At 38.2% G+C, this 27559-nt stretch overlaps 1 protein-coding gene across 1 annotated transcript in view; it reads left to right on the top strand.

The window, feature by feature from the left end:
• Nucleotides 1-27559, top strand: part of kcnh4b (potassium voltage-gated channel, subfamily H (eag-related), member 4b) — a 36052-nt gene that overhangs the window by 4579 nt on the left and 3914 nt on the right. Inside the window, exons 2-16 of the mRNA XM_058405547.1 lie at nt 1537-1770; nt 4674-4805; nt 5273-5403; nt 17730-17970; nt 18068-18225; nt 18346-18556; nt 18636-18830; nt 19867-20066; nt 20584-20833; nt 22350-22564; nt 24279-24317; nt 24972-25330; nt 25447-25529; nt 25694-25770; nt 27067-27355. Of these exons, the coding sequence (XP_058261530.1) occupies nt 1537-1770; nt 4674-4805; nt 5273-5403; nt 17730-17970; nt 18068-18225; nt 18346-18556; nt 18636-18830; nt 19867-20066; nt 20584-20833; nt 22350-22564; nt 24279-24317; nt 24972-25330; nt 25447-25529; nt 25694-25770; nt 27067-27355 (2814 nt within the window). The remainder of the gene's footprint in view (nt 1-1536; nt 1771-4673; nt 4806-5272; nt 5404-17729; nt 17971-18067; nt 18226-18345; nt 18557-18635; nt 18831-19866; nt 20067-20583; nt 20834-22349; nt 22565-24278; nt 24318-24971; nt 25331-25446; nt 25530-25693; nt 25771-27066; nt 27356-27559) is intronic.

Genomic DNA, 27559 nt, shown 5'->3' with positions numbered 1-27559 from the left:
AAAGAGTGAAGAGATGCGCATGTGTGAATGGAGCGCCTCCAGCTCCTTAATCACGGACTATCCACTTCAACATGTCACTCAGCATCGCTCAAACCTACAGGAGAGAACATTTTAAACCCTACATTTTACACAGAAAGTGAAGGGAGGATTCATGAGCAATGAAGCCTACACATCCTCCCTCTGCTCTCTCTCTTTTTCTTCTAAATGAACTGAAGGCTTCCAAAATCACAGGATAAGCGTGTTAACGTGTCCCTCGGGGTAACAGAAGAGCGTGTCAGATTGGAAACGTGGCTACATTTGTGGCAGGTTATTCGCTAAGTAGGGCTGGATATCAGAAAGATTGAGGAGAGCATGCAAAAGGAGCAATCAAATCAGTTCCGGGGGGATTGTTTACTATATTTCCTTCTGAATTTATTCGCCTGCTATCGAAAAACAGCTAGCAGACAGGGAGGGTGAAGCCTAACACATGTCTTGCGACTAATACTATTTTATTAGACGTCTTTTATTACACGTAAATCCAGTCAACTATATATTTTGCAACTTTAAGGGGCATTTAATTTGGTGTAGTCATTGAAACCTCAAGTTTTTTTTAAATACAGACTTTAACACAATGCAGAAGTTACCTGAGCGTTACCTGAAGTTACCTGAGTCTCAGTTACCCTCCATTCTGATCTTTCTCTCAGCAGTTATCATGTTGTATCATAGACTACATCATGTCACACGTTCACCATGTCGCCCGAATCACGCAGCTCTCTGATTATCATGAGTAATTAAGTCACGTACTGCATAGGGTCTTCTCACGTTTCATAGTCTTTGTGTTTCATTTGTTTCACTGTAAATTAAACGTCTTCCTGTACCGGCATCCGCCTCCGCTGACACGATTCCTGACACCATTACTCAGACGCATCTGAGTAATCGTTACTCAGAGATATCACTTCTTCTCCTGAGAAATGCTTTTCTTTTTAATGGGTAAAATTATGAAGTAAATTCATTCGTCTGAGCTGTAAGAGTAGCAGATGAGTTGCTTGGTTAGCTTAGCCTTTAATAGCACTGAATTAACAAAAACATTGACGTTATTGTATTATTATGTGAGCTTTTTTTTTTTTTTTATCGTTTTTTATGTTACAGTTTTTCTCTCAACATTAAACAAACATGCGATCTGGTTCTTCGGTCTGTATTTTCTATCCCAAAAATCTTCGAAGCCGAGTGTTTGTGTTTAAAAGCAGTGGTTTAGACACTATTGAAGAATCCAGGCCTGGAGACTTAAATCAGGAATATTTTGAATGATAATTAAGAATACCCAAGAATATTCTGGAAAACTGGGAACTACTTGCAGATGATTTGAATAGAAAATCAACTTAAGCTGGCACATAAATATCAGCATAACTTTTGGACCTAAGTTTCGGACTCTGATTCAAACCTAAAAGACATTCTGTTAGACAAAGTGCTATGTTTTAAGTGACCGAATAAAATGTATTCATTATTCATTATGATCTCTCTCTCTTTCTCTCTTTTTCTCTCTCTCTCTCTCTCCAGACAGCAACTTTCTGTTGGGGAACGCTCAGGGTCACCGTGGTTACCCCATTGTTTACTGCTCGGACGGGTTCTGTGAGCTGACAGGCTTCGCCAGGACAGAAGTAATGCAGAAGAACTGCAGCTGTCGCTTCCTGTACGGCTCCGGGACGAACGAGCAGGTGGCACAGGGCATGGAGAAAGCACTGGAGAGTAAAGAGGAATACCAGGCTGAGGTCCAGTTCTACAAGAAGGACGGTGAGAACTAAAAGGCCTGGGTTTAACGTATACTTTAACACTTTTCTATAGGTTATGAAAACTAATAATATTGTAATACGTGACACTTAACAGCAGACAGTGGTGGAGAAATCTGATTATAAATCTGATTATATATTATTATTATTATTATTATTATTATTATTATTATTATTATTATCACATTTAGATTATTATTTTTTATTATATCATGTATATTTCATAGCAAGTAATGTTATATTATTATTATTATTATTATTATTATTAGCAGTAGCAGCAGTATTAATAGGTACAGTATAGTAGCAGTAACTAGTACTACTAGTAATAGTAGTAGCATTAACAGTGACAGTAGCATTAATTAGTAGTAGTAGTAGTATTAATAATAGTAGTATTAGTAGTAACAGTGGTCATTAGTGTTAGCAGGAATTGAAATAGTAACAATAGTAGTAGCGGTAGTGTTAGGTGTATCAGCATTAATAGTAACAGTAGTAATAGTTGTAGCAGTAGAAATATTAGTACTAACAATAGTATTAATAGTAACAGTAGTAGTAGTAGCAGTAGTAGTAGGTGTATCAGCATTAATAGTAACAGTAGCAAAATTAGTACTAACAATAGTATTAAGAATAACAGTAGTACTAGCGGAAGTATTAGTAGTATCAGCAATAATAAAAGTATAGTAGTACTTACGCTAGTAATAGTCGTAGTAATATGAGTACTAACAACAGTATTAATAGCAACAGTAGTAGTTGCAGAAGTAGTAGGTGTATCAGCATTAATAGTAAGAGTAGTAATACTTATAGTAGTAATAGTAGCAATTTTATTAGTAATATTAATAATATTAGTACTAACAATAGTATTAAGAGTAACAGTAGTACTAGCAGTAGTATTAGTAGTATCAGCATTAATAATAGTATAGTAATAGTAACAGTAATCATAACAGTAGTAGTAGCAGTAGTAGTAGGTTTATCAGCATTACTAGTAAGAGTAGTAATAGTTATAGAAGTAGCAGTAGCAATATTAGTACTAATAATACTATTAAGAGTAACAATAGTACTAGCAGTAGTATTAATAGTACCAGCATTAATAATAGTATAGTAATAGTAACAGTAGTAGTAATAGTAGCAATACTAGTACTAACAATAGTACTAAGAGTAACAGTAGTACTAGTATAAGTATTAGTTCCATCAGCATTAATAATAATATAGTAATAGTAACAGTAGTAGTAGTAGTAGTAGTAGTAGTAGCAATATTAGTACTAACAGTAGTATTAATAGTAACAGTAGTAGTTGCAGTAGTAGTAGGTGTATCAGCATTAATAGTAAGAGTAGAAATACTTAAAGAAGTAGTAGCAGCAGTATTAAGAGTAACAACAGTACTAGCGGTAGTATTAGTATAGTATCAGCATTAATAATAGTAAAGTAATAGTAACAGTAATAGTAATAGTAGCAATACTAGTACTAACAATAGTACTAAGAGTAACAGTAGTACTAGTGGTAGTATTAGTAGTATCAGCATTAATAATAGTATAGTAGTAGTAGTAGAAGGAGTAACAGTAGTAAAAGCAGTAGCAGTATTAATAGTAAGAATAGTAGGAGTAGCAGTAGTAATAGCAGCATTAATGGTAACAGTAGTAACAGCAGTAACAGTAGTAGTAGTAGAAGATGCAGTATTAATAGTAACAGTAGTAACATTTCATTACTATTATTATTACTATTATTATTATTCAACTTAATATAAAGCGGGTATAGAAAATGGATGGATGGATGGATGGATGCATATCTTTAACTACACTTTCATATATTATTGCTATTAGACTTTATTTGAGCTCAGACAGCTGGACTTCCTTATAGCTTTTTATTATTATAAATGTTTGTCACATCTGACACTACAGTCAGACACCAGAGCATTATTACAGCTGGTTATACAGACTATATATGACATCAGACAGTTATATGTTATTAGTGCTCATTAGACTTTGTTTTTGATAACTATATTTCATTACAGCTTGTTTTATGCCTTATATCTGATCAGATGTCTATACTTCTGCACAGACATAAACAAACCCTATATCTATATATAACACTGAGAGGAAGAGGAAAAAGAGAAATAATTCTTGTATATTGTGTGTATAGTGAGATGGAGTGAGATGTTTTATTGAGGCTTATCCCGGATTCTTCATCTGTATTCTCTTCCTCCGCTTCTTTTATTAAAATCGGAATCTCTTCCCAGCGCACGGTGAAATCCCTGTACTCTGCTTCCTCCACCGTGAGCATCATGTACCAGGAACCACATAAAGCCCTTAATCCTCTGTTTGTTCCTCTTCTCTCCCCTCCACCATTTTCCTTTAGCAATCCTAACATCTGTCACAGGTCTTCCTTCTTAGATCCATCTGTCTATCATCTAAATCTTCAAAAATCTCACACTCCGTTCTCTCTGGAAATCCGGATGACAGTTTCTTCCTCATGCGCTCAGAGGGAGGTGTTGGGTTTAATCAGATTTAATCACAGCTCACTGGAGTTCAATTAAAGAAAGAACGAAAGAATGAATGAAAGAAAGACATCAAGTAAACTGATGAGTGATGAGAGAAAAAAAGTGAAGACACACACACACATATACATATATTTTATATATATATTTTATATATTTATATATATATATATATATATATTTATAGTGATGGGGTGATAGAGGTAAAAAGGAAAGAACAGACAAACAATAAAGAAGAAATCAAAAGAAAGAAGGAAAATGGGACAATGAAAAATAGGGAAAAAATGTAATGAGAAAGTAAAAAAGAAAGAATGAGAGAAAGATATTTCACACTTCACAGTGGTATTGTGTTAAAGTCTCACAACTGTATGAGGTTTAATACAGTACTGTGTGTTGTTTTGTGTTGTGTTATGTAACAGGAACATCCTTCTGGTGTCTGCTGGATATCGTTCCCATAAAGAACGAGAAAGGAGAGATGGTGCTTTTCCTTTTCTCCTTTAAAGACATTACAGACTCGCACGGAAAGAGCCACCATGGTGGCAGGAGAGACGGTACGGCTGAATCTTACCTTATAATGATTAATGAACTTGTATTAACCCACAGCGCTGCTGCTGAATGCTGGACTGTGATTGGTCAGAAGGTGTTTATTAGTTTTCTATAACAGCAACTCTGTCAGTGTAGGACAGCACAGGTTTCTAAAGTAACAGCTCATCCACAGGGACAAAAAAACCATTGATGTGGTGAAGTTCTAGGTAAGGAGACGTTCAATTTTATAAGTTCTTTGGAAGGAGTCTCCAGTGTCAAAAGAAAAGCTGTAACTAAGTGTTCCAACATTACCAGGACAGAGTTTGAGGATTCTTCATAACATAACAAGCTTCAGGGCTTTTTGTCTTATTAACTTCAAGAGAGAGAAAAAGGAGAGGCTGTAGAGGGTACAACTGTTTAAAGCTAATATAATGTACATTATATAAGAGGAAAATAACTAAAATTCACGGAGTTCACTTTATTATGTGTGTAGATGAAAAGCATCACAGCAGGAAGAGCAGCAGCTCTCGGTTCATTGCTGCTCGGAGGCGTGGTCACTCCGTCCTCTGCCAAATCACCAGCCAGTTCAAACGTGGAGGAAAGAATGACGTCAACCTCAGTGGAGTGAGTACTAGTGAAAAATATCTAACTTAATAAATATCCATCTATGAAGTATGTTACTTCATACAAACTTATTAGCTACTATGGGAATAGGGTCGTTAGCCTAAATTGTTCCTGATGGCTTATTTAATTAATTTTGAGTTCATTTTATCTAATTATGTAATGGCTTCATCTAAACACAAAATGTTTTGTTCAGTTCTTGTACTCGTAACAAAACAGATCCCTAATGTAAATCTTTAAAACCTTTAGAGAGTCTTTTAATTGGTTTTGTTTTTTTAGGCCTCAGCCTCAGATTGCTAGGCAGTTGCTAGCCATTTTTTAACAATGAGATAAACAACACTCCCTCTGGTTTAGGAATACATTTGAATGGTTTTCAACATGACCTCCTCAGCAGGAGCACATTCATCTCCGCTCTGTATCCAGTCATTTAACAGATGTCCTTGTTGGACAGAGATTATGCACTATTTGTGCATCTCATCAGCAGCTGTGGTAATTGCAAGCAACGGTCACGAGGGCAGAACAGCTGCGTGATAAACTGTACCATTGCTAATCCACCACACAAACCACTGTGATACACAGACATCCATAAGGCAGGGATATTAAAAACAGAGTCAAGACAAAACTGTCAGAAATGCTAAGAAAAGACTCCATACATCAACATTTACCTCACATATGTTGGTAAATAGCATTGAAAGACTCAATTTGTCCAAATTTACCAGAGGCATGTCGAAAAATGACGAAATATAGACTCTGTAGGTCAACATTTGAATAATATATGTTTGTAAGCAATGAAAGACTCCATATGTCCGCATTTACCTCAGAAAAGACTCTGTTTTACGGCATTTGGCAGATACCTTTATCCAAAGTGACTTATATTTATCTCATTCTGCAACAGAGCAGTTAAAAGTCTTGCTCCAGGGCCCGGCACTGATGGTCCTAGGATTTTGAACTCATAACCTTCACATCACAAAGGTCATCAATCAACCAGTGTCTTAACCACTGAGCTATCATTTATCTCAGACATGCAGGTTACTAGCTTTGTCTAAGATTGCCAACATATGTCAAAATTTACCTCAGATTTGTTTTAAATTACTAAGATAAGATTATGTAGGTATTTATTACACTTTGCTAACCCAAGACTAATCCATGAAACAAGGCAGTTTCAGGGCAGTGCATGCTAACTAGACAACAGAACAGTGTTGGGAAAAAACAGTTGTCTGTAAACTATGATTTGATATCCTAAAATCAAACCACAGGATAGAAAAGATGGAGAAAAGAGCAAACAGGGTGGGTGTTGGGAAAGGCCTTGTTTAGTAAAGGTAAGTATTAGGAAACAGCAGTGCGTTGAGATTTTTGACTGCTGGTGTGTGGTGGTGATGGTATCGAGTATCCATTTGCAGACCATGGATAGTTGTTGTTCAGTGCATCTGGAAATTACATGCATGGATTAGATAGCTTTAGTTTGAGGTAGTCCAGTTTATTATTGAGGGAGGGAATACTGGAGAGGAGAATGGATGGTAGAGTTGGTAGCTGGGATTAGCATGGGTGCCTGCAGGCTTGCCACACTTCTGCTTCCTCACTCGCTTTCATTGGTCTCAGGGCCTGGTTCCTATAGTCTGAGATCACAGAGCCCATGCTTGTTTTCCAATGTTAAGTAGGGTATGGTGCAATTGGTTGGCACCCCTTCCAAGATGTCTCCAGGCTTGTGCCCCAAGTCCCCTTGGACAGGCTACAGGTTGCCTGCGACCCTGTGTAGTATAAGTGGTACATGAAATGGATGGATGGAAGCAGGGTATGGCAACTGTAGACATTCCCAGTGTTTCTTATGCAAACTCACTAGCAAGTAAACACCTGTACAATATTTCTGGGCTGCTGTAGGAGCCACTGCCTGCCCACCACCATCTTCTGTCTGGTTTTTGTTTGTTAGCCTCTTTAAAACCTCTTAAAAGAGTACACACACAATTATGTCCCTTTTTTTTTTATCTTAAGTTGGTTTTAAATTAAGCCTCTGTAATGCAGAACTTTGAGGTTCACATTAAACAGGTGGACGAACCCATGCCAGTGACCTTTTGACCCAGGAAGTGTTTAACCAGTGTGATTTATTTCTGTATCCTGGATCATCTCCAGGCCTCCAACCTGCTCCCTCTCTCCATCTGCCTGCTTCACACACTTCCCATCCCACCTACAGGCAGATGGTCCTTTTTTTCTCTACGCAGCACCCTGCTTAGAAAAGCCGCTTGTTTCTCTCTCACTGGGTCTCTCACATGGTGTCACATGTTTCTGTTCCTCGCCTCAGAAAAAAAATAAACATTCACACTGGTACATAACACAAAACACTACAGCACACTGAGACAGTCAAATAATAGTGAAAACAGGATAAGACACAAGCTAGTGTTATAGCTAAAACATAAGGTTTAAGCATTAGTATCACACAAACTATAGTGTTAACGTAAACAGGCTAAAAAAAGACTAGTATCATAGTAAACAGGTTAAACACAGACTAGCATTATCTTAAACAGGCTAAAGAGAGTCTAGGCTATGGCCTGACATAGACTAGCCTTATAGTAAACAGGCTAAAGACGAACTAGCTTCATAGTAAATAGAATAATCACAAACTAGCTTCATAGTAAATAGAATAATCACAAACTAGCTTCATAGTAAACAGAATAAACATAAACAAGTGTCATAGTAAATAGAATAATCACAAACTAGCTTCATAGTGAACAGAATAAACACAAACAAGCTTCATAGTAAACAGAATAAACATAAACAAGTGTCATAGTAAACAGAATAAATACAAACTAGCTTCATATTAAACAGACTAAACAGAAATGAGCTTTATAGTAAACAAGCTAAACACAAACTAGCTTTATAGTAAACAGGCTAAATATGCTCCATTGTGTTTTTGTGTCTGTCTTGCCAGTTTGTGTGTGTGTGTGTGTGTGTGTGTGCTCCTGTGTGTCTATATCTGTCTGCCTGTTTGTCTACTTTTTGTCAGTCTGCCTGTCTCTCTGTCTGCTCCTGTCTGTCTCTCTGCTCCCATGTGTATCAGTAATACAGGGGAAATTGTATGTGTGTGTGTTTAATAACACATCTGAGTGAAAATGTGTAAATAACTAACACACACACACAACCTGCTAAACTAATTATATCTTATATTTAAAAAATAAACAAAGCAAAGCCCTAAAATGCTGTAACAGGGGGGCAAAAATAATGAGGCTTCGTCTGCGAACGTCGCTTTTCTCCGTCTCACTGCTCGCACAGAGCTGCATGAGTTTCTGAAACACAATGTTCAGAGCCAAACACCACCCTCGAGACGACAGCAACGACAGCAAGAAACCAATCATCTGTTAAATATGAAATTATTACGCTGTGATGTGAACCAGAACAGAAAATAACTCGTCTGCTGTAGACTAAACACACACACACACACAAAATGAAAAACACACATAGTGAATTTTAGAATACTGTAGTATGATAGTTTCAAACATTAGCCATGCTAGCTCTCTTAAATGCAGCTAGTTGCTATTTTTGCTTATCCTGAGCTGTTCTTTGCTAACAACATACTACCTACTAGCCAGACTATATTACTATGTTCATTAAAGATGTGATATTTAAGCAAATAGCTCTAGATGCTTCTTGTGTGCTACATAAACGTGTCCACCTACCAGAACCAGAGCCACACGACACCCATCAACATTCAGATTTGTGTCGTGTGACATCATCATGACACACATAAAGCCCGAAGGCCGAGATTCGAACATGACTGCAGCTCCCATAGAAAGTCATTACCAATGTGTCTTCACTAGTAGGAGCTTAAAAAAAGAACCGTGCGCTTGTCATTTCACCAATTAAGGTAGTATTCCGGGGACTGAGGGACTGAACAACTTATCAGAACTTTCTAGAAAACATTCTTGCTTATCCGCCTGTGAACATCTTGCCTGTTTTGGCCATTCTGCTTGTAATCAGACTACACAAAACCCACAAACATGCAATTTTGACCAAACCATGGATGAGGTTTCTGTCTGTAGATCTTCTGGACATACGAATGAGGTGGTGGCAGGTGGTTTTTGGGTGGCAGAACTGTTACAGGGGCTCACACCACCTTTTTAGATGATTTGTTGATGTAGACACTGCCCTTCTTACATCTCCAAAGGGAAGCACTCATTTGTCTCAGATACACCCCCTCACCCTCCTCTACCAGACTACCCAATGGTCATTCTGGTGCCCTTCCTTTTCACCATTAACCACCCATTCATCTGAATCTGAGTGTTCTTTTATGGCTTGCCCGTGTCCCAAATCCTCTATAGCAAACCTCCACTGGGAGAACCTGTACTTTCAGTCATCTCTGCCTGGCATCCGGGACCAGCTCTGCCTGTCTGAGATGTTTCCTCTCCTCCCCAAGGCACTGTGAGTTGAGTTGATTGCAGCCGTTACACTGCTGGACCGCACCATTAGGTCAGCTCTGAGGGGTGTAGTGGTTATTTCTTAGCCTCTTGTCTAGGTTCACTAAGTTTAGGTCCACTGTGGTTGATGCTGACCATGTTACTGAGCGTAGGTGGACAAAAATAAGTACACCTTTCTGGTTAAATGCAGTTTTATTTAAAGCCAAGGAAGGAGGATGCTGTATCATACATAAAGAAACGTTTTAAAAGAGCTAGGCATGGAGCTCAGGAGCAGGAACCAAATATCTGACAGTTCCTCAACCTCAGCTATATCACTCTGGTCCAATTAGAGATGTGTGTGGGAATGTCCTAATCATGCAGGTATATATAGAAACTATTAGATTACTGTTTATTTATTGAAAACACTGCAGTTACTACTGAAGAATAGTGGAAGTGTGTCGTATCTGTTTTCAGATGTTCCCTGGCTAATTCAATATTCATTCTTTTTATTGGGTTAATCAAAAATCTCTCATCTCTTCATCTCTCTCTCTCTCCTTTCATTCTGTGTCTTTTGTTTAATGCTGTCTAAGCATGACTCTGATAACTCACATGTCTTAGCAGCACACATCCAAAAGTGTTACGGCACTCATCTATCTCTCTTTCGCTTCCCTGTGTGTGTGTGTGTGTGTGTGTGTGTGTACGCACCTTTGATTGATGACTGGTCCACTTTCAGGAAGCTGTAGCAGGTGTTGAGAATCTTTCTCTCTTTTTTTTCTGTGCTTTCCAGGTCACCCTCAAACAGCTCATTTATGATTTACAAAATGTTGGAGAATAAAGATGATTTTTTTTTTGTGAAAATTTGAGGGGAATTAATAAATGGTCCACATTAAAGCATTAAAGGTCTCTACATGATTTAAAGTATTTATAGCGTTAAAGAGATGAAAAATCCACATAGCCAACATTTCTTCCTGCGTGGAGCTATGATACATTGCTGAAAGAATAACGAGAGGCTACAATTCCCCCTACACACACACACACACACACACACATCTATCTCTTTCAGTTACTCTCTCTTTTCTATCACTCCTTATTTTACACTCAGCAGTAACCCATTTTTCTTGTGAGACGTTCAGGGCTGACTGACCTGTCACACGCCGCTGAGAGGAAAACACACACTTTTACACACCCCACTGAGAGCATCCTCCTTTACCGACATATTGCATGGTCACGACCTCGTAACTAATTAAATACCATCGTCATCATTAAACAAAAGCCATAAAATCTCATTCCCTCACGTTATTGTTGTCTATCTTGTATCTTGTTCTCACACTTTACCTCTTGTTCATCATTTACTCACATTCCTGGATCTTCAGTGTAAACACAAACTAGCTTCATAGTAAACAGGCTAAGCAGAACTAGCTTTATAGTAAACAGCCTAAAAACAAATTAGCCTTATAGTAAACAGCCTAAACACAAATTAGCTTTATAGGAAACAGGTTGAAGACAAACTAGCTTTATAGGAAACAGGGTAAACACAAATTAGCTTTATAGTAAACAGATTAAACACAAATTAGCTTTATAGGAAACAGGTTGAAGACAAATTAGCTTTATAGGAAACAGGGTAAACACAAATTAGCTTTATAGGAAACAGATTAAACATAAATTAGCTTTATAGTAAACAGCCTAAACACAAATTAGCTTTATAGTAAACAGATTAAACATAAATTAGCTTTATAGTAAACAGCCTAAACACAAATTAGCTTTATAGTAAACAGATTAAACACAAATTAGCTTTATAGTAAACAGATTAAACACAAATTAGCTTTATAGGAAACAGGTTGAAGACAAATTAGCTTTATAGGAAACAGGGTAAACTCAAACTAGCTTTATAGTAAACAGCCTAAACACAAATTAGCTTTATAGTAAACAGCCTAAACACAAATTAGCTTTATAGTAAACAGATTAAACACAAATTAGCTTTATAGGAAACAGGTTGAAGACAAATTAGCTTTATAGGAAACAGGGTAAACTCAAACTAGCTTTATAGTAAACAGCCTAAACACAAATTAGCTTTATAGTAAACAGATTAAACATAAATTAGCTTTATAGTAAACAGATTAAACACAAATTAGCTTTATAGGAAACAGATTAAACATAAATTAGCTTTATAGTAAACAGCCTAAACACAAATTAGCTTTATAGGAAACAGAATAAACATAAATTAGCTTTATAGTAAACAGCCTAAACATAAATTAGCTTTATAGTAAACAGCCTAAACACAAATTAGCTTTATAGGAAACAGAATAAACATAAATTAGCTTTATAGTAAACAGCCTAAACACAAATTAGCTTTATAGGAAACAGATTAAACATAAATTAGCTTTATAGGAAACAGGGTAAACGCAAACTAGCTTTATAGTAAACAGCCTAAATGCAAACTAGCTTTATAGTAAACAGCCTAAACACAAACTAGCTTTATAGTAAACAGCCTAAACACAAATTAGCTTTATAGGAAACAGAATAAACATAAATTAGCTTTATAGTAAACAGCCTAAACACAAATTAGCTTTATAGGAAACAGATTAAACATAAATTAGCTTTATAGGAAACAGGGTAAACGCAAACTAGCTTTATAGTAAACAGCCTAAACACAAATTAGCTTTATAGTAAACAGCCTAAACACAAATTAGCTTTATAGTAAACAGCCTAAACACAAATTAGCTTTATAGGAAACAGATTAAACATAAATTAGCTTTATAGTAAACAGCCTAAACACAAACTAGCTTTATAGGAAACAGGTTAAACACAAATTAGCTTTATAGTAAACAGCCTAAACACAAACTAGCTTTATAGGAAACAGGTTAAACACAAATTAGCTTTATAGTAAACAGCCTAAACACAAACTAGCTTTATAGGAAACAGGTTAAACACAAATTAGCTTTATAGTAAACAGCCTAAACACAAACTAGCTTTATAGGAAACAGGTTAAACACAAATTAGCTTTATAGTAAACAGCCTAAACACAAACTAGCTTTATAGGAAACAGGGTAAACGCAAATTAGCTTTATAGTAAACAGCCTAAACACAAATTAGCTTTATAGGAAACAGATTAAACATAAATTAGCTTTATAGTAAACAGCCTAAACACAAACTAGCTTTATAGGAAACAGGTTAAACACAAATTAGCTTTATAGTAAACAGCCTAAACACAAACTAGCTTTATAGGAAACAGGTTAAACACAAATTAGCTTTATAGTAAACAGCCTAAACACAAACTAGCTTTATAGGAAACAGGTTAAACACAAATTAGCTTTATAGTAAACAGCCTAAACACAAACTAGCTTTATAGGAAACAGGTTAAACACAAATTAGCTTTATAGTAAACAGCCTAAACACAAACTAGCTTTATAGGAAACAGATTAAACATAAATTAGCTTTATAGGAAACAGGGTAAACGCAAACTAGCTTTATAGTAAACAGCCTAAACACAAATTAGCTTTATAGTAAACAGCCTAAACACAAATTAGCTTTATAGGAAACAGATTAAACATAAATTAGCTTTATAGTAAACAGCCTAAACACAAACTAGCTTTATAGGAAACAGGTTAAACACAAATTAGCTTTATAGTAAACAGCCTAAACACAAACTAGCTTTATAGGAAACAGGTTAAACACAAATTAGCTTTATAGTAAACAGCCTAAACACAAACTAGCTTTATAGGAAACAGGTTAAACACAAATTAGCTTTATAGTAAACAGCCTAAACACAAACTAGCTTTATAGGAAACAGGGTAAACGCAAATTAGCTTTATAGTAAACAGCCTAAACACAAATTAGCTTTATAGGAAACAGATTAAACATAAATTAGCTTTATAGTAAACAGCCTAAACACAAACTAGCTTTATAGGAAACAGGTTAAACACAAATTAGCTTTATAGTAAACAGAATAAACACAAACTAGCTTTATAGGAAACATGTTGAAGACAAATTAGCTTTATAGTAAACAGAATAAATACAAATTAGCTTTATAGTAAACAGCCTAAACACAAATTAGCTTTATAGTAAACAGCCTAAACACAAATTAGCTTTATACTAAACAGCCTAAACACAAAGTAGCTTTATAGTAAAGAGGGTAAACACAAACTAGCTTTATAGGAAACAGAATAAACACAAATTAGCTTTATAGTAAACAGAATAAACACAAATTAGCTTTATAGGAAACAGGTTGAAGACAAATTAGCTTTATAGGAAACAGGGTAAACGCAAATTAGCTTTATAGTAAACAGCCTAAACACAAATTAGCTTTATAGGAAACAGGTTAAACATAAATTAGCTTTATAGTAAACAGCCTAAACACAAATTAGCTTTATAGTAAACAGCCTAAACACAAATTAGCTTTATACTAAACAGCCTAAACACAAACTAGCTTCATAGTAAACAGTCTAAACACAAACTAGCTTCATAGTAAACAGAATAAACACAAATTAGCTTTATAGTAAACAGCCTAAACACAAATTAGCTTCATCTTGTGGTGTTAGTCTTGCGACAACTTTGTTATTTTGTTACTTCACATTAGCTCCCTAGGTAAGGCACTGGTAAGAACTGTGGCTCATTACACATTGGTATCCTGATGACTCGATGTTTGATGATTATCTACTTGCATTTCACATTTCTCTTACCTTTTCATTTTTTTGTTTAAAGTTACGTTATAAAAAAATCTCGCTAGGTTTTTTAATTTGACATCATTAAACACTTACAAGTCAAACAAACCGTATATAGAACACCAAATAAAGCTAACTTACGCTAAGCATTTGAGAGCAATAACAAGCTACTTACGTCTTTATATGAAGTTTTTTATGAAGATGAGTTTCGTTCGTCCGCCAAGCTGAGACACTTCAAATATGAAATATGACAGAAGGCCACATAGTGAACATCAATCTTTTTCTAGGGATCTGGAAGGATTGTGCCTTTAAGACAGAACTTTATATTGTCGACTCCTTCATCAGTGCCTTGACTAGTGAACTAGGGAGTGGATCGAGACGTAGCCTTAGTTATCTCATTCTCACTGTGTTACTAAATCATAGCCACAACTTTATATGTTACATATATTCCTCACTTTAGTACCTTGAGGCTATCTTTCATTGTTCGCTAAAGTCATGACTAATGATTAATTATCTTGTGGTCTTGTGTCACTACTTTGTGACCTACTTCGTAATTTTCTCGATCCCTCATGTTCCTACCTCGAGGAATGTCTTTTTATTAAGTAGGGATATCACTAGCCGGGCTTTGTACACTTTCTCATGGACACACTGATATCTTGTCTAAGACACTAGTCAGTACTTATTTCACTTGAGACAGGCAGATTTTTACAGTTTTCAGTTTTATAAATCCTCAGCTTATGAAATATATGATTTGAGTTATACCCAAGGCATTATGGGAGCTATGTTGCTACATAGTGTGCTACACAGTGTACTTGTTTTTTGTGAATAGGGAGTATGCTTGAATTTGGAGCTTGCGACCTTAATATAGACTGTTACCACCAAACCAATAAGAATATCACCACTCTGTCTCTCTCTCTCTCTCTCTCTCTCTCTCTCTCACTCCTTCTCTATCTCACTCTATCTCTTTCTGTCTCTCCCTCTCTCTCCTTCTCTCTCTCGATCTATCTCTTTCTGTCTCTCTCTCTTTCTCCCCTTCTCTTTCTCGCTCTTTCTCTTTCTGTCTCTCTCTCTCCTTCTCTCTCTCACTCTATCTCTTTCTGTCTCCCCCTCTCTCTCTCCTTCTCTCCCTCTGTCTTTCCTTCTATCTCTCTGTTTCTCCCTCTCTCTCGATGTCTCTCCCTCTCTCTCTCTCCCGCTCTATCTCTTTCTGCCCCCCCTGCCCCGCTCTATCTCTCTCTCTCTCGCTCTCTCTCTCTCTCTCCTTCACCTCTGTAATCTCTTTTCCATAATTTGTCGCAAGATTAAAAGTGCCCCCGAAAGAAGTGCTCCAGCTAAATGAAAAGGAGCTGGGGTCATTATAAAGTAGCTGGAATGGCACCTCGTTTGCCACCTTCACTCGGCCTGCACTCGTTAGTCTGAGGTTGCCATGGTTACCAGCTTCAAAAACAACTGAAGTGGCGTTCACAGCATTGTTTTAGGGTTTTTTACTCTAGTAAACTGAATGCACACACACAAACACACACATTCTGGGTTAATTTGAGTAGTTTATAATAAAGCTCTCACGTGATTAATGATCATGTAATAAATTATATTAAATATCTGAAATTTGTGTGAACAAGGCAGATGTAAAGCTGATGTTATACATATTTTTTACATTATGCTAACGCAAACACACACACACACACACACAGCTATAATTTTTTGTTAAGTAGCTAGATTGTGGTACTTCAAGTTTCACGTATCATTGCATGTGTTTTATTCACGTAAACGCTGCAGAAATTACATCACAATGTTCCTGAATACAGTTCGATCTTGGGCATTGTTTATAAAAAAAACGGAAACGTTTTGAATCTTGCCATGTTTCCTCTTCCACTGATGAGAAGAAAATAGCTTTCCACGACCTCTTGCAGCTGATAAAGCAGACTAGAATCAGGATTTACAGCCAGGGAAGGATTATAAGGAAGTCTTTTGCTGACTCTCTGGAGACTGGTCGCTGAGGTTAATGAAGCCGGAATGGAAGAGGAAGGTGATTCGAGGTGATGATTAAAGTCCAGTGGAGATGTAGAAGGTGGACAGAAGGACATGTGATGCTAAAAACATCACCTTTTTCCACCGTGGATCCTTAATTTGACAGAATGTGAAGAAAAGCTTATATACAAGTTATGAATGAGGTCATGGGGTCACCAGAGGTCAAATCGAACAGACATAATGTTGCATTATGTTGAACTGAGGTTCGTATGTTGTCCTGTTTTACAGTGCTGGTGGACTGTGGATTCTAATTGGTCAGAAGGTGTTGAGTAAAAAAAACAAACACTGTGTAGTCGTTGATAGGTTTGCTGTCTGAAGACATTTTAGTTAACATTTATGGAAGAAGTCTCCAGTGTCAGTTAGCGGGTTTCTGATATCTTCAGGACAGAGGAGTTTCTGCTATAACATATATGAAAAGGATGTTGTAGAGGTTGGGTCATGACAAAGAAAACACTTTGAGGAAAAAGAAATCTGAAGCACAATGCAAGCTGACTAAATAATGCTAGCTAGCAAATTTCATACTTATTGTGTTCTCGTAGCAGGATGTAACCATGGAAACAACTTTTTTCTCATCTCAAGTAAATGAGTCAGTGCTGCAAAATCTGTCCATCACGATAGCTTCTATACAGCTCTTCTCCAAAGGCTTTAATTATCTTTGGATAATTAAGAGGTTCTTCTTGGACTCAAGGGCAAACACTTTTTGGTGCAAGAGGAATGACCATAGAACCCTTTAAGAGCCATAAAATATCTGTCATTTAGTTCTGGTTAAAAGTTAAGGTCGTTGGATTGATTCCAGGTTGATAAGAAAAAGCTTGGTGGAGCTTTTGAAGCATTGTGTAAAATAAATAAATAAATAAATAAATAAGCACACTGTGGCCCATGATTCTTTCACCATTCACAATAAACTGAAAAAATCCTTCCACATGATGGTCATGTTCTTTCCTAGAACTCTTAAGAACTTTTCCTGGCTGCTTTATGGGTGAAAACATCAGGTGTTCTCCAAGGAACCTTGTAAAGATTCCCCAGAGGAACAGTGTACTTGTTTTTTTCTCTGGAGAGCCCTTAAAAGGTTCCCTGAAGAGCATCAGATGTTCTGTGTACTATGTTTTATTCACGTTGTAAATATTTCCCATTACGCACTTTACCATCATCACATCAACCAAAACAACATGGGCCTAAAATGCTTCTCTATATAATAAAGTTTCTGATGGTGATCCCACAGTGTGAACTATTCAGAAGCTTTTTTTCTGAACAGAACATGTTCGAGAAGCCATCACTTCCGGAGTACAAGGTTGCGGCGGTGCAGAAATCCCGCTTCATCCTTCTCCACTACAGCATCAGCAAGGCATTGTGGGATTGGATGATCCTCCTGGCAACGTTCTACGTGGCTGTGACGGTGCCGTACAATGTGTGCTTCACGCCGTATGTGGAATCGGACACGGAGGCCAGGAGCACCATCGTCTCGGACATCGCCGTGGAGATGCTCTTCATCCTCGGTGAGGACTTCATCCTCTGTGAGATCTTTCTGAAAATCATGTGACCTCTAGGAGCGTCTTTCCAACACCGTCACTATTTCTCTCTGTCTCCTCACAGATATCATCCTGAATTTCCGCACCACCTATGTGAGCCAGTCCGGGCAGGTGGTTTACGATTCTCGCTCTATCTGCATCCACTACGCTGCTACGTGGTTCTTCGTAGATTTGGTGGCTGCGCTGCCCTTCGACCTCCTTTATGCCTTCAACATCACTGTCGTAAGTAGAAAAAAAGTTCATGAGAATAATGCAGGTGTGTTGTATATTAGACTTTTCTGGAAGGAGTCTTCAGTGCGAGTTTTAGATCAGGAAGGTCAAACGTGTGTGTGTGTGTGTTAGACATCTCTGGTTCATCTGCTGAAGACGGTACGTCTGCTGCGACTGCTGCGTTTGCTTCAGAAGCTGGATCGTTACTCTCAGTACAGTGCCATGGTGCTCACACTCCTCATGTCCATGTTCGCTCTGCTCGCTCACTGGATGGCGTGCATCTGGTACGTCATCGGACGGAAGGAGATGGAGCGCAACGCTAACCAGCAAGACTGGGACATCGGTAACACACACACACACACACTTTTGCTTTTTGGTGAATGGATCAAACATTTGGACTGTCTGGATGTTGTCTGTTTCAGGTTGGCTGCATGAGCTGGGAAAGCGCTTGGAGAGCCCATACGTGAACAGCACGTTCGGAGGTCCGACGGTACGAAGCGCCTACATCGCATCTCTGTACTTCACCCTCAGCAGCCTCACCAGCGTCGGATTCGGAAATGTATGCGCTAACACAGACGCCGAGAAAATCTTCTCCATCTGCACCATGCTGATCGGAGGTACTCACTTAATTACACAACACAATTCTTATTCCGTGTACGTTCGCTTAAGCTGTCTTTATTTGTCACATATACATTACTGCACAGTGAAATTCTTTCTTCGCACATCCCATCCTTGGGGGTTGGGGTCAGAGCACAGGGTCAACCAGGATGCAGCGGCTCTGGAGCAGGGTGGGTTAGGGGCCTTGCTCAAGGGCCCAACGGTGGCAGCTTGAACCCTGATATTCCAGTCAACGACCCAGAGCCTTAACCACTTGAGCTACCACCGCCCCTGATAACAGTTTGGCTTCATCCAGCCAATTTTTCAGTTCATTTAGTTCCTACATGAAGTTCACTCCTGTTTATTGTTTATAAATGGGATAAAAATTCATAATCTCAGCTTAACCTTATCGTGTCATATAACTGCGCCTGAAATGTGATGAGTGACGTTACTGTATTTAGCTACAGTAGTACAGTTAGCTTGTATTGACTCCTGGTGGTCCAGAGGCAGGATCCTGCGCTCTCATTGCCACAGCCTGCGTTCGATTCCCGGGCAGAGAGGTAACCCAGCCACTGAAGAGTTAACTCTTAGTGCCAGTCCCAAGCCCGGATAAAATGGGAGGGTTGTGTCAGGAAGGGCATTCGGGGTAAAACCTGTGTCAAATCGAAACTGGGAGCAGCTGAAGAACAACAAAACAACAACAACAGTACAGTTAGCTTGTGCTGCTAATTTGTGACTATAGCATGTAACAAACAACCAGCCAACGTTATTCAGTTTGGGTTTAACCAGCTAGCATGTGAAGGGTTGGGGGCAGTGGTATCTCAAGTGGTTAAGGCTGGGGGTTGTTGATCCGACGGTCGGGATTCAAGCCCCAGCACTGCCAAGCTGCCACTGCTGTGCAAATGAGCAAGGTCCTTAACCCTCTAGGGTGCTGTATCATAGCTGCCCTTGTGCTCTGACCCCAACTTCCTCAGCTGGGATATTAGAAGAAAAGAATTCCGCTGTGTGTAATGTAAGTATGGCGATAATAAAGTCTTCTTCTGCTTCTTGTTACAGCTCTCATGCATGCAGTGGTGTTCGGAAATGTGACGGCTATCATCCAGCGCATGTATTCCCGCCGCTCGCTGTATCACACGCGCATGAAGGATCTGAAGGACTTTATACGAGTCCACCGACTGCCACAGCAGCTGAAGCAGCGCATGCTTGAGTATTTCCAGACCACCTGGTCCGTTAACAATGGGATCGACGCTAACGAGGTAAGCAATGAGAGCTCTGTTATTAATTAATAGTGATTTGTAGGATGTACACATGAATTGATGATTACAAGGCATCTAGATGTACCGGGTAAAGCTGCCAATCGCTAATAATCAGGTAAAGTAAAATGTGTAATATAAAAAGAGTTACTTCTTCTAGCAAAGAGTAATCTGACCACTGTACTAGCTAGCTAACTAAAACATTTTAGCAGTTTTGCTCCACTTCCTGGATGCTACTCAGCACAGCGGATAAAAATAAATCACTTGTGTTTCTTGCTACCACAGAACTTAGCATAACAGCTTGTCTGCCACTTGAAAAAGAGAAAAAGATAAATCGAATAACCTGATAGTGAGTTCAGTTAGCTAGCTAGGACACTTAAAGACAAGCCAATAAATGTAGTAAATGATCTTAATTAAATGCTATTAGCCAATATGCTGGATTTCTTAGGTCACATGATCTCTTTGAGTCAACTTAATGAAGTCTGATGTAGTTGTGCTTCATGTTCCTCTCCATCCACAGCTCCTGCATGATTTTCCGGACGAGCTCCGAGCCGACATCGCCATGCACCTGAACAAGGACATCCTGCAGCTTCCTGTGTTTGAAGGCGCGAGTCGCGGCTGTCTGCGTTCGTTATCGCTGCACATCAAAACCTCGTTCTGTGCACCGGGCGAGTATCTGATCCGCCAGGGAGATGCGCTCCACGCTAACTACTTTGTCTGCTCTGGCTCCCTGGAGGTTCTGAAGGACAGCATGGTGCTCGCTATACTGGGTCAGTACTTCCTGTTCACACTTCCAGTCAGGTGTGTGTGTTGGGGGGGGACTTTTGCTTGTGTGAAACTTGGAGTGTTGTGAACTATAATGTATAATTTTAGCTGGATATAACGGTATGGAGTGCAGATTAGTGCTATTTATTTCATTCTGCACTTCTTGATTCTTTTGGAGGTTTAAATCTCTGTTACAACAATGTAATAAACTACAATCAACCATGTATTAGCTATTTAAGTCTGTTTTTCTTCCTGTTTTATTATATACGTGCAATAACAATGTAATAAACTATATCTAATGGTGCAGGTTGTATATAACAGCATATTTATTGAGTATTAGCATATACCATTCAAATATGTTGTTCTTTTTGTTTGAGTTGCAATTAACTAAAAAGATTTTAGTTTTTATCAGTTATTCATGTGTAATAACAATGTAATAAACTATATTCAAACCTGTATGTAACAGCATATACAGTACAGATTAGCGCCGCTTATTTCTTCAGTTTGTCTTAGCTATCAGAAATATATGCTGTACTATGTTATAACAATATATTCCATTTGTATATGCAAGCATATGAAGTGCAGTTAATTTTCGGTCTTGTGGTGCTTCCTCTGGAGATGCTTCATGGTGGCACGGTGCTCGCTATCCTGACTCTACACTTCCTGTTCATTTTGTCAGTCAGATGGAAGGGATTTTTACTTTTTTTTAACACATACATAAATAATAAATAGTAATGTACTATTGTTGTTGCATAGAACAGTGTGTACAGTGCAGCTTAGTGTATCTTATTTCAGTCTGTGGTAAAAGTGTTGGGTTTTGTTTGTTTTATTAGTCTGCATTATATCTGTTATAATGAAGTTATAACACAACAGACTATGCTCAGGTTGTGTGTAAGTTGTATAACAGCATACAAAAGTGTAGATTAGCATATCCTACTCCAGTCTGTTCTTCTTCCTGTTTGTTATCAGGTAGATGAAAGGATTTTTGTTTTTAAGTATTGTTATATCTGTGTTATAACATTGTAAAATGCTGTGTGGAACAGATTTTAAAACTGCTATTACAATGTAATGAACAATTATCTATCATCTTAGCTGTACTTTACATTGTATACAGTGTAATCATCTTAGCTGTACTTTACAGTGTATACAGTGTAATGTTACTGTAATGTTCCTGGGGTAGCCTGATTACTCTAACACTAGTTTGCAGTTTAGCATGATCGCTGTAATGCTAGTTCCTGTATTAGCCTGTTTACTGTAACGCTATATCTTGGTTTAGTCTGTTCACCTTAATGCTTGTTAATGGTTTAGTCTGTTTGCCTTAATGCTGGTTCTTGGTTTAGTCTGTTTACTGTAATGCTAATTCCTGGTTTAACCATAACATACTATTGTAATTAGTCTAATTAATCTTATATCATTTTAACTGTTATCTGTTCTCTGTTATATATTTGTTTAAAATGTACCAGACTCACACATACATTTTTATTTGCAAAAGTAAATAACACTCTATGAATATCATCGCAGGAAAGGGTGACCTGATTGGCTCGGACCTACCGGGACAGGATCAGGTGATTAAGACGAATGCAGACGTGAAGGCACTGACGTATTGCGACCTGCAGTACATTAGCGTTAAAGGGTTGAGGGAGGTGCTGGAGCTTTATCCCGAATACGCCAGCGTGTTTACTGCAGACATCCACCACAACCTCACCTACAACCTGAGAGAGGGTAGTGAGGCTGAGGTAAACACTCACACACATACACCATTCCAAGAAACAGTCTCAATGCAGCATTTACAACATATAAAAAAACACTATTATTATATCACTTCCTATCCATTATTATCAGATTTAATATTAACTTCTATATGAACATAAATTAAAATGAAATATTAAAAGAAACTTAAATCCCAACTTAAAAAATCATAACAAAAATAAAATTCAATAAAAACAAACTGAAATATAAATATAATTACAAAAATAAAAAATAAATAACAAACTTAACTACAAATTTAAATGTTTTTAAAAAACAAAAAACAAACTTAAATAAAAACACAAACACAATCCTAAATACAAATACAAAATTGAATGCGAAAATAAAAACAAACATAAATACAAATTTAAGTACAATTTTTTTTTAAATGTAAGGAAAAACAAAACATAAATACCAGTTCAAATACAATAATTAAAACAAACTTAAATAGAAAAATAAAATAAAAACTTAAAAGTAAATAGAAACACAAAGTCAAACAACACAGATAGAATCTTAAATATAGCTTTATGTAGAAAACAAATATTAACTTAAATGTGTTTGTCTTTACATTTTAATGTAAAGACAAATACAAACCTTATAAAAAACACAGATACAAATTAAAACATGAAAACAAACATGAGCTTGACAAGAACCTTTGACAAGCTTGAACAAAAGAACAAAGCTTTAATACAAATACAAATATTAACAGAAATACCAAATTATATAGCAACTTAAAGAGAAGCAGAAATACGCATAACTTAAATATGAGGACAACTCCAAACAAATGTGAATTTAAATACAAACAAAATATGGCTTAGTGGTTAGCACTGTTGCCTCACAGCAAGAAGGTCCTGGGTTCGACTCCCAGGTTCAGATAGGGTCCTTTCTGTGTGGAGTTTGCATGTTCTCCCCATGGGCACAGTCCAAAAACATGTACATTAGGTTGATTCTGAATTGCCCATAGGAGTGTGTGTGGTTGTCTCTCTATATATGTGGCCCTGTGATGGACTGGCGACCTGTCCAGGGTGTACCCCTACCTTTCGCCCAATGTGTAGTGGGATAGGCTCCAGCAAATCCCTGTGACCCTAATTAGGAATAAAGTGGGTATAGAAAATGGATGGCTAGTAGATGTATTTGTGCAGAGGTGATGGGATTTTCTACCTTGAGAACAATGCTAACTGCTCCTAAATGGAACTGACTTTATCTAAAGCTAGTGCGCTACAGCTGTCAGATTGAAGCACAGTGGGTTCTGAATGTTTGAATTATCCATGGGTTTCGAAATGTTCAATGTCCTGATTATTCGTAGGTTTAGTTTGATTAAGTCCAGCCGAGGAGGCTAATTGAGCACCGGTGAGACAGGACGAGTGTGAAAATGAGCGCATTATTTGTAAACCAGGTACATGAAGAGTGTGTTCTCAGGCTAATATGTTCTATTTGTTCTGGTTAATATCGTGTGCATAATGAGGTTGCGTAACAGCGTAAACACTCCTAATCTGATCACGCCAATGAAATAAACACCGTGAGGGTTGTTCTGCTGAGACGGAAACTAAAAACACACAAACCGGCCTACAGACACTGTCTCAATATAAACTTTAATCACCAGCAAAAAAGCACATTTTAATAACATAAAAGTAAAAAAAGAAAGGAAAGAAAGATGTGTTAGCTAGTCTGTGTGTTTACGCTGTTTTACTTTTGTTTCTTTAGGGTCTTGCGAGGTTCTCACGTTCTCCAAGGTTCCCTCACGTAAGTGGAATTGAGTTGTGTTAAGGGATTGAATACTGAAATACTGAAATGTTAGTGTTGTTTTATTTATTCAAAAAGTCAATATAGGGAATTCAGTGTGTGATAAAATCAACAAGTACTTTACAATTTCATGACCTTGATTTCATGACCATGACCTTCAGACATGAGTAAGCAGCACAGCATGAGTTATAGAAATATATATTAAAAAAAGCTGGCTCAAGCGCTATTCTATTTGCTGCTGAAGAATGAGTGTTAAATTATCATTCATATCTCACCCATTAGTCTTTCTTTATTTCCATTTTGAAATTATTTCCTGCTTTTATGCTACTTCTAATAGTTAAGAAAAATCTGGCAACCTACTTAAAAAAATCTGGCAACCACAGAGTTGTGAACTACATATAGGTCATTTTAATAATGTGAACGTGAAGCTTAGAAGTTCCAGTTAATCACCTTTGTAACCCGAATCTGAATACCAGGAACTTTCCCTACATAAATCTTTCTGCTTTTGAATTCAACCCGTAAATCCTAATTTGGAAACAGATCTAGGAAGTGGAATCATGTTTACGGTTGCTTAGCAACACGTCAATCTGTTTTTTTAAATAAAATGTTCTGGAAACAACTGTATTGTAACCTCACCCAAAATAAAAAATACAGAACAACAGAATGAACTCAAGAGCAATGACAGACGGAAAGCATTCCTGCATGATCGAAACTGGCGGAGAAGCAGATGAACACTGTCACCTCTCTCCTGCATCGAGATCTCGCCGGAACCTTCATCTCCCAAACCTGGGGAACCTGCTGGGTGATGAGCTGCGGCAGTTCAACGCACTACGCCGCTGCCGTTCCCCGGTGAGAGGAAACTGTAAAAGCGTATCTCCAAAACCACACCCCAAATCTGACCATCCTTTACATGACACACCTCAAACGATTCAGGAGGGATTCAGTGCACGGAAACCTAACAAACTCCTCATTCCTACGCTCAGCTGCTTCGCACCACCTGACCTCAGCCCAAGGTTCGTACCATGTCGGAAAAGTCGTCTGTACCACACTGAGTGACATCATACACCATCTTCTATTGATTGAACTTGAAATTGGTCCATTTATGTATTTGTGTGTGTGTGCCTGACAGGGTGGTTGACGGGATTGAGGATAATGGACGTGTGTTTCACTTCAATGCCGAGCACAGCGGGAGCAGCACTAGCACAGCAAAAGGTACACTAAGAGCAGTGTGTAACACAACACACACACACACACTGCCATCCACTACCATGTACCAACACAAATACACCAAATTGCTGCAAGATAAGAAACACTTTTCTCTCCATCTTTTATGTCTCTCTTTCTTTTGTCATCCATTTATCATGTTTCGTTTATAGGTAACGATCAGGTGAACAGCACACTGCTCCAGGATACAGAGGAGGTTCGAGAGAGCATCAGTCAGCTCAATAAAAAGGTACTGACACAAACACAATGTGGAAAATAGTCCCCTACTCCCAGTTCCCGACAGCGCAAAATGATAGGACACAATCACTCTCACGTAATTGTGGACACATGCCAAACCACATAATCTATTCACTGTAAAGTTCACTGTGGGATTTAATGTCCACTCCAAAAGCTAGCACCCAAAATAGCACACACACACACACAAACAGATGGGATGCAGGTACAGTGAGGTATAGCATACATTAAGACACAGTGTGTTTCCGCACTGCAGATAATTCCAGGGGGAGTGCTGCAAAAAAAACAAAATCTCTTGCCTCATCCCTCGCAGTGGCCATTTTTGTCCTCCATTCTTCCATCCTCCCTGCACTCTTGGGTTTCGTTAAAACATACAAAATGTACAAATCACATTCATCAACATCACATTGGAATGGTTGGACATTGTAAGTGAAGTGTGAACTCAGAGACTGTCTGACTGTAGCTGGTGTTTTAATCTCAGTTCAGACCTTGTACCTGGACCATCCCCCTGCCCCTGCCCCTGGCCATGCCCTTGGCCATGCCCTTGGACCTGTGCATCTCCCTGGCCTTGCCCATGGCCCTGAACCTGCCCCTGGCCATGCCCTTGGCCCTGGATCTGCACCTGTGCTTGCCCCTCAGAGGGCCTCTGCATGGTTCTAAAGCAACAACTCTATAGATTTTCCAGTTCTCCCACCAACAGGTCAAGATATACAGACCAAAAGACAAGATCTCTAGAGTCTGAAATTGGATCACAGGTAGACAGGAAGGAAATCAGAAAATACTAGAAACTCTAGAGAGCTGTTATATCTACCTATGGAGGCTGAAAAGAAGATGGAATACCAGGAAAACTACACTTGGTGACTTTTACCATTTGTGGATTTTCAGAAAACAGTCTCTACAGACTCAACAGACTTTACACAGGAGCTTTGGCCAGACTTAAATGTTAATTTGCTATTTTTTACAACCATGGTGAGCAAAAAAGCATCCCACAATGCAGAACATATAGGTACAGTGTGCCTGAAGTGGACAGGCCATACAAAAAGACTTTCTGAGATGCTTTGCTGCTCATCACATTTGTAAAGAGCAGTGTCTGAGTTACATCTTGGTCTGTATTACATGACTGGATAGTTGCCTGAATGAACAGGTGTACAGGTGTTCCCTTTCGGTTTCTGTAACTGGTTTTGTATCCCTGATCTCAAATATGGGATTCAACAGTCAATAAGCTACTCAGAAAGTAGCATAAACATACTGCTCAGGCATAAGTCTATATTGTTTTCTTACCCATCTCTAGATGGTCAGCCTAAACCAAGAAGTGTCTCAGCTAACGAAGGACCTGCATCACATGATGCACCTTCTACAAGCGCAAGCAGCTGCTCATCACTACACCACCTCCATGTCCTCTTACCCCTATGGAGTGCACATGGTACACACAAACACCGCGGCATACACCACCGGCGTGCACTCTCATCAGGAATCCCAAGGCCTTTATCATCCTCATCATCACCTTCAGACTGATCACGCTGTGGCTGAGAACGTCGTCCACATTGGAACAAGCGCATGGAGCCACACGTCAGAAATAGGTATGTGCAAACAAAACGGTTGTACAGTACATCATATCCTACTGTGTATTTAAACCACAGTGCTGTTGATTCTGATCAGATTCTTATGCTGAAGCTTGCACAAATATAGGACTTGTTGCTTTATTTGTACAATTAGAACTACACATTAGTTACCACCATTTTTTGTCAGATCTGTTTGTTGTTCAAGGTTTTGCCATTCATGTA

This window comes from Hemibagrus wyckioides, linkage group LG13, assembly GCF_019097595.1.
Source record: "Hemibagrus wyckioides isolate EC202008001 linkage group LG13, SWU_Hwy_1.0, whole genome shotgun sequence".
Taxonomy (NCBI): domain Eukaryota; kingdom Metazoa; phylum Chordata; class Actinopteri; order Siluriformes; family Bagridae; genus Hemibagrus; species Hemibagrus wyckioides.
Note: the sequence above shows the minus strand (reverse complement) of the source record. Positions and strands in the feature narration are given on the sequence as shown.